Source organism: Poecilia formosa, unplaced genomic scaffold, assembly GCF_000485575.1.
Source record: "Poecilia formosa unplaced genomic scaffold, Poecilia_formosa-5.1.2 Scaffold243, whole genome shotgun sequence".
NCBI lineage: Eukaryota > Metazoa > Chordata > Actinopteri > Cyprinodontiformes > Poeciliidae > Poecilia > Poecilia formosa.
The window spans coordinates 694,710-707,341 of NW_006800182.1; the positions used below are offsets into that span (position 1 = coordinate 694,710).

Below are 12,632 nucleotides of genomic sequence, written 5' to 3' on the forward strand. Positions count from 1 at the left end.
AATAATAATAATAATAATAATAATAATAATAATAATGGCAACAGAAAATATTGACATATTTGCTTCAAAAAGGATAGTTGATAATTTCCCATTTTAGCCAAATATTCCTGAATTGTTGTAAAAAAGACATCTGCTGATCTCTGCAAAGCAGGTGGAAACAGAAGATCTATCATATATAAAGATAACTAATATTTTGTAAAGATTAATGAACTATACTTTGATATATTTAATATCAAATTGAACTGTATAAGATGCATTGCGCTGAAATTATGTTTTTTTTTTTTTTCCACATACTCCAAAATGACTAAGAGGAATCTTTCAAAATTTTGCCTCCCTGGGACATGACTAAGTTATTTTATGCCTGAGTAAGCACTCATTCTCTTGGGAAATATAAAAATAGGGATTTATTTCGAAAATGGAGGACTAGATTTCATCTAAGCAACAGTTTGTTCCCACCATTGGCCTCAAAGTTATCTAAATACATTTGTGATAGAACCCGATAATCATTAAAAAATACACAATTAACTCTGAACCATGAAAAGAACAATCAAAAGACAACACCCACCTCCAATCTAAAGTCCACACAGCCGAAATCTTGGTAAAACAAACTGCTTGTGAAGTTTTTTTGCAATGGGATCCCTGTAAGAAAAGCGATCTGGACCAGAAAATGTGGTCAAGGCGTTGAGACCTGAACTTTGCCTCATTGGTTAACTGGCTCTCCCAGTGGGACCAATCTGTTTGTTGGTGCAGCAGTATATTTATCAACTCTCTGTGCTTCTCAGTGGCACTGATATCCTGAGGATGTGGAGTCAGAGGCATGAATAGATGCCTGTATGGACAGACTGTTTATTTGCGAGCAGTTGAAGGTCGAAGCATGGCAGAGAGGCCTGGCATTGGATGATATTCCCAGAGATTCTGTGACCTGTTTCCTTATATATTATGTATTTTTGATTTGGTGGATTTGATGTGTTTTAATACATGAATCATATCAACCGGCTGCAGAAAATAAATATATAATCTCAACCTAATAGTATTTTTGCATTATATTTCTGGTTTATAGCTATAAATATAGATTGATAGAGATTGATATAGATTGTTCTGACAAGTCCAACACAAAGAACTATAAAATTGTCAAAGAAAAAGGCAAAATAAACAAAAACAATATCATCCATTTTACTTTTCAAGGTTGATATGAAATGTTCTATTCCATAAATCTAAAGGGGTGCAAATATTGCAACAAGAAGCCAGAGTAGAAAGAGTAGTAACAGCTAAAGGTGGAAAAAATACCAGGTACCACTGAGCGGCTTGTGGAATCACCTTTCTATTTTCTTCATAAATTCAGTTTGTTGCTGTGATTGGAATCGTTTTTCTGCTGAAGATTCAGTTCGTTTCAACTGATAGATGGTCTCATATTTCACTCAACAAAATGTTGGTATAAAAATTAGTTTATTGTCAAATTGATCCCAAATCACTATACCTACACAAAAATGCCTAACAGGTGGTAAGAGGTGTTTTTACTTAGCTGCTGATTTTTTTTCCTGTAACCATTTTCCTGTTTGTCTTGATGGGAACTTTCACACTTGATTTTTATTGCATTTTAAACAATCAACTTTTATGAGTAGAATAAACTTACATAAATATTGGTTGCTTGAAAAAGCTTGGAAGCATTTTCGAAAATTGTGGTAGAATGTGAAATGTTAAAAAAGTTTAATTTTGACTGGTACTTGACATGCCTTATTTTTACCTCACCAAAGTGAAGGTGATGTTTATTAAGCATTTCCTAATTTTGTATTTCTGCAGTTGGAGAACTTCATACAGAAGAGTATAAGGCGAGATGCTGCTAACATACAGTCGCATGTTGTTAACAACCAAACAGCCACAATGTTGGAGATCGGAACGAACCTCCTCTCACAGACAGCAGAGCAGACACGCAAACTCACTGTGGTGGAAGCCAAGGTAAGGAGTTTTCATTTTTCTTGGTATTACTTCAGTCCACAATTCCTGGGTGAATTATGATTCTGTTCTTCCACCAGGTGCTGAATCAAACATCTAGGATAGAGATCCAGCTTCTGGAGAATTCACTGTCCACCAATAAACTGGAAAAGGAGCTCTTACTCCAGACCACTGAGATAAGGCAGCTGCGAGATAAGAACAGGTAATAAATGTTGGTATTCAGAAACATATGAATCATATTTCTGCTTCACTCTTCTTATGTTGATAAAATAGCAACAGTGAGAAGTCAGAATTTGTTGGAAAAATGGTTCTTACAAGGTGAGACACGCGCACACACACACAAAAGGTGGAAACAATATCTGATTGCTGCTGACCTATTAGCAAGAATATTTGAAATCTAAGCAAGTCTGTGGAGAAATAATGGAAGTGTGTCCTCTGTTGTTGCTGAGAGACTCACCACTATTTGGATTCACAATATTTTTTGTATTTTTCATTATGAAGCGAATTTGGACAATGCAGTAAGTGGCGAAACCCACAGTGATAATCAAGCATGTTCTCTGTTTACAGTAATCGATGTAACACAAACAGAAAGGCTTGGACTGCACACATATGTGTCAGCATGTAACGGATGAGGAAACAGTAGTTTTAAAGCTGGTGAGAGATTTCCTTTGTTTTGCAACCTTATAAACTCTGACACTTATAAACACAGAAACACGCAATCCAAGTTTAGTGGGTGATATAGCTAGGACTGATTAGCAACATTTGTTTACAAAATGAAATAAAAGTGAATGAACTGAATAAACTGCGGATGTTAAAATAAAACATCAGTTTGAAGAACTCAAATATTTCAACAGTAACAAATGAACTAAGGTTTTACAAGACATTTACAATTACCCTGTGGAACAGTGTACTTGATTTGAACAATAGGAGAAATTTTAAAAAAAGAATTAACCATTCCTAGTATTACTTTGTTTTGTGTTTTCGTTATTCTTTTTTTACCACCACTATTCCACAGATCTAACATATGGCAGATTTGCACAGACGATTCACCATGATTGGTCTCAAGTGATCCATGCAGTTTATTATGTGTATAAAAGTGACATTAAAACCAAGTGACACATTTTGTTATTCACATACAAAAAGCTCAGATTTGACCTGTTATATACAAAAAATAGAATTTCTCCAGGTCCAATTAAGATGTTTTTGCTGGACAATCGGTCAAAATAACCTAATAAACTATACAATACTCTTTTGTATCATACCAGTTCTTTTTCCTTCTGTGATTCCTACATTGTACTCTTTTGGAAATTTGAATACTGTAGAAGTGTTGGCATGCATCTAATGTAGATCCCATCACAATAGAACAGTTCATGTGCATCAGTTTACACCTGGTGGTAAAAGGGGTTGGTCCTGACAAACCAGATGTGAATGAATCTTGCTTCTTTGTTCAAATAAACATGTATGTTTCTTCACTCACAACCAGCTGTGGAGAAATGGACAGGACATCCTAGGTCTGCTCAAGTTTCTGCAACACCCCAGGTTAAGCTCAGTGACCTGGACCATATAGCAGACTATAACATAACATAGCATTGAAGTCTTTGTCAAAATACAGCAATCAATACAACTCAGGCAGATCTTAAACACAGATTCCACATTAGAGACAAGCACTCTTTTATTTTTACTTTTTTTTAGCTTTGATTTTAAACCAAAATTGAATATTTGGACATCCTTCTACAGTATTTTTATACAGCTTGTTCAAAATAGATGAGTCAGTTAGGCATCTTATAATTTACAACAAATCCCAATTATAGACTAAATATGTTCTGAGCTGTCTTCAGTGTGTTTTCAGGTGAAGTCAGTTTTGTTGTATATAAGATTCTGAAATATGCAAAGTTCAAATGTGTTTCCAAACAAATTGTACACAATATTTCATTAGACCCGTTTAATGTTGTAATTATTATTATTATTATTATTATTATTATTATTATTATTATTATTGTAAGCATTAATTTTAAAAAACAAAAGGTTCCATTTTGCTTTGTTTTCTAAAATCACTTCCAAGTTTTTTCCTTATTAGCTTAAGTTAGCTGAGTTGTGTCAGCTTCCACCATGTTTAAGAAACGTATTTGAACTCAACTGACTTTGAAAATTAAACAGATGGTCTTTGTTAATTAGGAATTTGTTCATATAAAAAAAATTAATGCTGCCAACAATAATGTGCTAGACTAGAATAGAATAGTTTGTCCACCAATCAAAAGTCAAATAAAGAACAACCTGAACCTAACAAAGTCCATGGTTTGTCTAAAATCTGATACATTTGAAAACATGTTTAAGCGAAGTAATAAGGATTTCCTGTTCTGAATTTTGAAATTTAAAATACAGACATAAACCTTTTTCTCTCCTATATTTTGTAAATAAAGTAAATTAACATTGCTATAACTTTGCAATTTTGCAGAATGAATGAACATTCATTCCCACTTGTTTCTTTATACGTTCCTCAAAAACCGCAGCAGATTTAAACAGTCAATCTGTCTCCATCAGGGTGAAAATTGTTTTCACATTTACGTGCAGTTCAGCATGTTGAAGTGATCACAGCCAGGGACTGACCCTGGATTTCAACTCTGTTAAAGTGCCCAAAGTCTCATCCGTTCATGTAAGACAATATTATTCCAACTCATAAATGAGCAACAGAAGCACAGCATGATGAGGCATTTTGTTCACATTTTACATTTTCATTTAGGAAAAAAATTGCTTTAGGAAAGCAAATTTAGATTTTTAGAAACTTATGAATTTTCATAAACAACATAAATTCCTTCCTTGCTACAATTTGTTTTTATTTTTGTGCCACTAAACACCTGATAAACAGTATTTAGTCATTTTTAAACCATAATTCACATGGTTTTCAACCAAATCATCACTTTAATGTTGTCATCAGTGTTTCTGTTGTCAGATGGATTATCATGAACTGTAGTTCAGATGCTAAGGCTTCACTTTACCTTTGGGAGCTTCTTTTGCTACCAAAGGTAGATACCACCAATCAAAACCTGATTTCTTCCAAAAATGTCTTCAAATATGAATTCAGGATAAATAACTCATATTTCAACAGAAAAATATTTCTATATAAATCTTCACTTTGGTGGCAAATCCTCTGAGGAGTCATCAGGAACGTTGTTGAGCTGTGAAAGGTTCATTTGGATTAGAAACTGAGAATCCAGTTTGTACAAAACTATTGTAGCTGATCTCTTGAGGAACAAAACCACAGTAACAAAACCTGATTTTCCAAACAGAGATTATGATTTAACCATCAAAACATTTGAATATAAAATATATTTACCCACAGAAGAAGATTTTTTTTCTGTGAATGTATAACTGTGGGTTTTGTTGATGCATGCATTATGAAAGATTGTTTCAATCTAAAGGTTGAGGTGAACATGTAATACCAGTGGCTACTCATGTTTTAGACGGTTGACTTTATTTTTTGTAAGTCAGCCATTTTATCATGACATAGTTTAAACGTTTGATGACGGAGAAACCCAGACACGGTGGAATATTTTCTAACTATGATTAATTGTATTAAATGCAGCATTGGGATCCCAAAGGAAAACTACAGATCCAAGTACATTGCTTAATGTTTCACCACCACAGTTTTTGTGCTGTGATGGGCTCTAATTCCTTACAGCTCTTTCTAAGAGATATAAAAGTTTCTGAAAACAGAAAAAAGATGCAATTTCCTCTCATGTGATTCATAGCAAAAAGCCGGTCAAATGTTTAATGTGAAGGGTTTTTTCAGGGCTTCTTTTCTGTGTATCTCTTTCAGCCGTTTGGAGAGCAAAGTTCAGTTGTTGGAGTCTCAGCAGAGAGGAGAGCTGGAGGACATGAGACTGGAGAAGAACCGGCTGCAGGTACAGTTAATGAATGGGACATCTGTGTGATATTATAGTAAAGAAACATCATTGGCAGAGAACTGTTTGGACAGGTGTCTGAGTATGTATTAAAATTAATCATGAAAGGTCTCTCAGATGTTTATATTCTCTTAATCATGATTTTAGTATAGATTTTGACTCTGTAGAGCCACACTTACAGTCAAAAAAAGAAAATTTAAATGCACACATTAAAAACTGATGTAGTAAGTGTAAGTCATCCACAGACATGCAAATAACCTTTTTTTTTCCTCATATGATTTTATTTTCAAAAAATAAAAACAAATATGCATGCATGAACAATAATCTCAGTTGTTAATGTTAGAATACAAAATGCTAAATAATGCATCATATCTCAACAATAATTTGCAATATGAAGGCCAACAAGTTGCTCAAAGAATCCACAGACAACAATTAAACATTAATAACCTTCTGGTTTTCTTCAGTCTGTTATCAGGACTCAGATGGTGGCCATAGAGTCTTTAGAGAGGCAGCTGAGAGTTGCCACTAGCAACAACACGGCTCTACAGAAGCAGCAGGCTCAGCTGATGGAGTCAGTCCACACACTCATCGACATGGTGGCCACGACTACCGGTACGTCCAAAAACACCAAGAGGTTGTCTGGAAATAAGATCTTAACACTTGATATTGTTTTGCATTATGTCATGTGCTTTGCTTTCAGGGTCTCCTCCTCGGAGCCAGATGTGGAAGGACTGTGCAGATGCTTACAAGGCTGGTCATTCTGCCAGTGGTCTGTATCTCATCTACATTGGTAACAGGACAGAGCCTGTGCAGGTAATCACTTGATATTCAAGAGTCACAAAAGGTTCAAGCGATTTTTAGCATTCAGATGATTTTGTGTGTGAAAATATCAAATATGGGTGTTTTATTTTATTTTTTTCCCGATGGGCAGGAAGGAAGGGGTTGGGTATTGGGGTAATAATAAGAAAGTGCTAATATGAACTTCTATTGGTAGGTTCTGCCATTCATATTTAACATCTCCTTTTTTATTATTATTTTAATTTGGTTGAGACATATCAATTTAGTATGTGTTTACTGAGTCAAGAACAAGGTAAAAATATGCAGTTTGCTCCAATTTTCATTTTTTATTCTTTAACACCTTTGTAATAATGATCAAACTTCACAATGCATTTGCACTTGTGAATGCCATGTGGGTTTGACTCAAGTCAATTTCTGTTTTGTTTTCTATTTGTATTACATTGTGTCCCTCATGTGAGTCAAATTTTTCCATTTCTCCTCCTGAAGGTTTACTGTGACATGGAGACGAGTGGCGGCGGCTGGACGGTCTTCCAGCGCCGTTTTAACGGCAGTGTGGATTTTCAGAGGAGCTGGAGGGAGTACAAAATGGTCAGCATGTTTTAGAATGAGTGTAGTTAAAAACGATGAAATGTAAAAAATTAAACCATCAGGCGAATTTTTTTCACTATCACTCCTAAACTCCTTGTCTTCTCGGCCTGCTGCAGGGTTTTGGGGATCTGTCGGGGGAGCACTGGCTGGGTAATGAAGTTTTGTACCTGCTGACCAGTCAGGGTCAATACTCTCTCAGAGTGGAGCTGCAGGACTGGGAGAGAATCTCTGCGCACTCCCAGTATGACCGGTTTACAATGGCCAGTGAAAGACAGCAGTACAGGTGACCCACATGCACACACGCCACCCTGCTGAAAGAGAAATGATTTACATTATAAAAAATAAATACATTTGAATTTAACATTTCAATTCAGATTCAGTGCCTTAACTTATGCCTCCCCTACTCATCTGTGAGGTTCTAGAATTATTTACATCTAACCTCAAGTGTATAAAATACACAACAGACACATCAAGTCAAAATAAAAAGGTATTTAAAAGTTTGTCTAATTTATCAATTTTCTATATAACATTGTACTGGCTAAAATGCTTATTAGCCCTAGCATTTTTTGTTTTATCTGTGCTTTTTTCTTTTTCTTTTAACCAGCTGTTTGATTTTACAAAATGTGTAAGTAAAAACAAATGTTCATTGCCATTTTTCAAGAATGAACAAAGTAAATCTTTTTTTTATGCTAAACACTTCAAAATGTCCCAAGAAAGTATATTGACATTAAATGCTAAGATTTTATGCAGCTCATATTCATCTCTGATTTTCAAGGAGTAGCTAAACACTCAGGAAAAACGTAACTAAATTCTTTGTATCTGCTGATTAGAAGCTTTTCATTTTTAACAAGCAAATTCAAAGTGAAGAAAACACTCAATGTGAAATACCATCCTTGATAGTCTGACCTCAGTTTAGAATTTTTCACTTGTTTTAGTGTTTATAAGGACCAATGCCAGACAGATGATCACTGATTTGTGCACATAAAGAATTCTGGAAAGTTCTTTCTTTCTTTTTACAATGATTGCATGTTTATTGGTAGATGAAAAAAGATAATGATTTATGACAATCACTTGCAAGTGTTTTTATCTTAATAAGCCAAAACACAAAAATGTTTTGTCCATAAATCAAAAACTTTTAATCATTCATAAAAACAGATGTAACACAATCCTATGGCTGGATTTCTTTGAATTCTTTAGATGGAAACTATCTGGTCTGTGTCACCAGTTTATTTTCTGTCAAGAAAATTTACAGACAAACTGTATCCCTAGACATAGATCAAATAAAATGCAACACAACTTTGACTTAATGTGTAATAGTGCATATAATAATGCACATGTATGTGATTTTGAGATATTAATCAGAATGCATTTTTTTAATATTTGAAATACTTAAAATGCAGACTATAACTAGAAAATCTATAGCTATGCCTCACCTCAAACCTATAACTGTAAAATCTTCAGTTTATATATTTTGGTATTTAAATTTAACAGTGAACTAAAAACAATAGTCAAAAGTAGCCAGTTAATATCCTAAAGGACAGAGCAAGAGTTAAACAGTTTTTGTCTGGAGGAGATAGGAAAAAGTTCATTTTCCTGCTGGCCAAATAAAGGTAAAGGTGTCCTCATCTGTCTCAATTGAACAAAAATAACTCAGACGGCTGCAGTTCGTCCAAAGTGCTGCTGTCATACTACTCACTAACACCGCTGAGGTGGAGCGCATTCCACCGCTTCTTAAATCACTACAACGGCTCCCCCTGTGTCAAAGGGTAGATTTTAAATTCCTATTACTTCTCTAAAAAGCACTGGATGGCCTTGGGCCTAAATATATCTCTGATTTACTTCGAGATTACAAAACATTCTGATCCCTCAGATTGTCTGTGACAGCTTTAGTGAGTGCTGATGGAATCAAACTCAGTTTTTTATCCTCCCTACCTGTGAAACAGTTTGAAACCAGAGAGCAGCTCAAAGTGTGTGCTCATTTTGATCAGCGCAAAAACAAACGTCCCAAACTCAGTGTTTCCTTACCTGCAAGCCAGATGTTCTTGCAGTCTTTGAAAGTCAGTAAAAGTGTTTTTTGGGTTGCTTTTTTTAAGCTGCTTTATTTTGATTGATCAATCATTAATCATTAAGGAAAAAGAGGTTCAAGAACTCAATGGATAAACAAGTTTTATGTCTAAGCTACCATACAATTTATATATAAATTATAATGTATTTTCTTTAGCTTTTTACAGAGGAAGGTTAGTTAGTTAGTTAGTTAGTTAGTTAGTTAGTTAGTTAGTTAGTTAGTTAGTTAGTTAGTTAGTTAGTTAGTTAGTTAGTTGTCATGTGCATCTGCCATTCACTCATTCATTTTATTTTCATAGTAAAATCTGAACGTTAGTTTGACAATAACTTTTAGTTCAGAGACAAAAGGACAAAACAGTAAAAAATAAACAGTAAGAATGAAAACTTAGAAAGACTTTCATACAGCCTGTAGAGCAGCTAATTTAAACAACTTCAATAGATTGGCAAGCAAATCAGCTTAGAGTATCTAAAATAGAAAGGAATGCATTTAACTTTTTTTATGTCTGCAAAACAAGAGAATAAGGTAAAGAAAATGACAAATGCTTTACCTGTCCTTACATGTTTTTTTTGTTTTGTTTTTTTTAAATCTTATTGTCTCTTTTCCCTCAGATTGTATTTGAGAGGTTACAGTGGGACAGCAGGAAGGCAGAGCAGCCTGATCACCCACGGTGCCGGCTTCAGCACCCGAGATCACGACAACGACAACTGCGACCACTGCAAATGTGCCTTGATGCTCACTGGAGGTAAACTTTCTTTTTTCCTTTTACTAGAGTTAACGGGTTCCAGGTCAGTAGTCATTATGTGTAAGAAACATGATCTTTTTGAAAAATGAACAATTAGCATATCAATGACAAAATAAAAAGTTATAAAGTTTTAAATTGGGTATTTCTAGGGTGGAATAGTACAGATAACATTTCATTACATTTCCATCAAAGAGTGTATCTCTATCATAAATCAGTATAAATGTTTAAATGCTTCAAAAGACACACCTTTTACTAGTTAAGAATCAGAATTATTGGTATTTTGCCAAAAGGCCTGGCCAGTCAAACATCTGTCTCTGTCAATACACTTTCACCTTGAGCAAGCGCCAACACAAACAGCTCTTGGGGTCTCCTCAGCCTGCCCTCGATAGCTTGTAATCGCAGATTAACTTAATTGTTTCAGCTACAATCCTCCAGATCTCAAAGGAAAAGGCTCCAGCAGTGACCGTTAGTCAGAGTCATTTCAAATCACAGCAATTTATAGAGAAAGACAAAGTAAAATAAAAAGAGTGACTGAGATGGAAATAGCAAAGAAAAGTAAATGAAAAAAAGACAAACAGAGCTCCATCATCTGTCCCCCCAGGCATTTGCACCCAATTTGAAAATAATGAGTACTCTTTGTGAAAAACAAACCAAAAAAAAAAAACATGTTGTTTTTAGAAATTTCAGCGTAATTTCAGACACGTGTCACAAGGTAAAGTAAAAGCCTCTCTCTGGACCAGCCAAAATTTGCCTGACTTTTTTAAAAGTTTATGTTCTTTTTATTTGCAACTCTATTTTGATTGTATAAAAGTTGATTTAATTCCATGCTTTAAGCTCCTTGTTATTCTGTAAGGCATCTGTTAACTCTGTGCTTTCGAAATGCAAAGAGACAAGTAATGTGGCTTTAGGGATGCATTGCGTTTTATTGTAGCATCAAAAACGTGTATTGTCTGGTTTCTTTAAACTTTGCTACAGCTTTTCTTTAACAAATTTAAGTGGGGCTTATGCATTTGTTTAAACTTTTTCCAGGTCTGAATGGAAAACAGAAAGCAGGACACTTGATTAAAGATCTGGATTTTAAACATTCAGTTAAAAAGAAAAGCTTTGTGAAACTGAATCGCTGGGGTGAAACAAGGACAGCGATGTAAACAAAGGAAGACAGAAAGATTCAATATTTGCAAAAAGTGATGCAGAGTAAAGTTTTTCAGCTCATTCAAGATGTTATTTTACACAAAGAAATTAAATATCAGAGCCATTATTAGAGTACTTCATTCAATAAACCTTTGAGATGGAGCCATTTATTAAACCAGAGCCAGACAAAGCTTTTATGGGGTCCTTAAGGAGAAAATGGTTGAGGCCCCCAAGCAGCACATAATAATGCCATGGGCATGCTCAGGATTTAACCACTCACATTCATGTTAATGGACCGTTCCAACTCCTGAGCTGCATTCTAATCTAAAATTATCATGAAGACAGACATGTAGGCCCCTCCAAATATTCCAAACCAAAATTATGTTAGGGCTGAAGCAACAGTCTTCATGTTGTATTTGGCCAAAGAGCTGCACGTGGACCGGCAGACTCAAGTGCCCGCAGAACGTTTCAGCTAAAAGAACCACAACGAAACAGATAAAGTCCTCGCCTAATAAAAACAATAAATCAGTCGGACTGAATTCCTCTCAGTCTTAGGTATTTGTTCTTGGAAGGATTGGTACCCAAAGCAATGCCATGCTGCCAAGCACAAATTAGTCTTAATTACTACTTATTAGACTTTGTTAGAAGTAAGCATTTGGGCATAGTGGTCCTCAATAAGTGATTCTAAAAAAGTAAAATTGTCCTTCTCTCCTAATCTCTATCTTTTTCTGTTTTATGCCATCAAAATTAGAGTCTTTGCAAAAATCATATTTCTCTTTCTACCCGATTCTCTTTATCATCATGTTCTTTCTCCATGCAGGTTGGTGGTTTGATGCCTGTGGCTTCTCCAACCTTAATGGGATCTACTACACAGTTGGCCACAACATCAGGAAGCTCAACGGCATTAAGTGGCACCACTTCAGAGGCCCAAGCTACTCCCTGCGTTCCACCTCAATGATGGTCCGACCCTACGACTTCTGAGAAGACCCCTCCACATCCAAGACTCCCGATGTTTGGCAACAAGCATATGTCTAGATTCTACAAAAAAAAATTACAAAACAACTTTTCTTATAATGTTTAACTTGCAGCAAAGCATCTCAGCTTCTGCCTCACGGTGCAAACCTGGTGCCTCCTGGGGATCTGATAAAGTACGGTTCATGACCAACGACTGATCCACCATAAAAGCTCTGCAGCCGAAGCTTTCAACTCACAAGCTCTAGAGTCTAGACCGATGAGAGATAAAAACGTGACCATGTCAAGATCATGTCAATTTATTTAAGATCTTGTTTTAGATGTTTAGATGTTTGTATGTTGTTTTGAAGCAACAAGTGTTTGTCTACATTCCCAAAGACATGAACTGTGATAAATAAGATATTTAGTGATAAGAGAAAAAAACAGTATCAGTCTTTTACATCTGACACCAGTAAGACAAGTTGGACTGTTTGTTGGATTT

The 12,632-nt window shown here is 35.2% G+C and overlaps 1 protein-coding gene across 1 annotated transcript in view; it reads left to right on the plus strand.

The window, feature by feature from the left end:
• angpt4 (angiopoietin 4) overlaps positions 1 to 12,567 on the plus strand; it is a 64,194-nt gene extending 51,627 nt beyond the window's left edge. The window contains exons 2-10 of the mRNA XM_016680488.1: positions 1,801 to 1,956; positions 2,034 to 2,155; positions 5,771 to 5,855; positions 6,320 to 6,467; positions 6,556 to 6,668; positions 7,140 to 7,241; positions 7,358 to 7,524; positions 9,915 to 10,048; positions 12,000 to 12,567. Coding sequence (XP_016535974.1) covers positions 1,801 to 1,956; positions 2,034 to 2,155; positions 5,771 to 5,855; positions 6,320 to 6,467; positions 6,556 to 6,668; positions 7,140 to 7,241; positions 7,358 to 7,524; positions 9,915 to 10,048; positions 12,000 to 12,160 — 1,188 coding nt within the window. The 3' untranslated portion in view covers positions 12,161 to 12,567. The remainder of the gene's footprint in view (positions 1 to 1,800; positions 1,957 to 2,033; positions 2,156 to 5,770; positions 5,856 to 6,319; positions 6,468 to 6,555; positions 6,669 to 7,139; positions 7,242 to 7,357; positions 7,525 to 9,914; positions 10,049 to 11,999) is intronic.
• Positions 12,568 to 12,632: the final 65 nt, after the last annotated feature.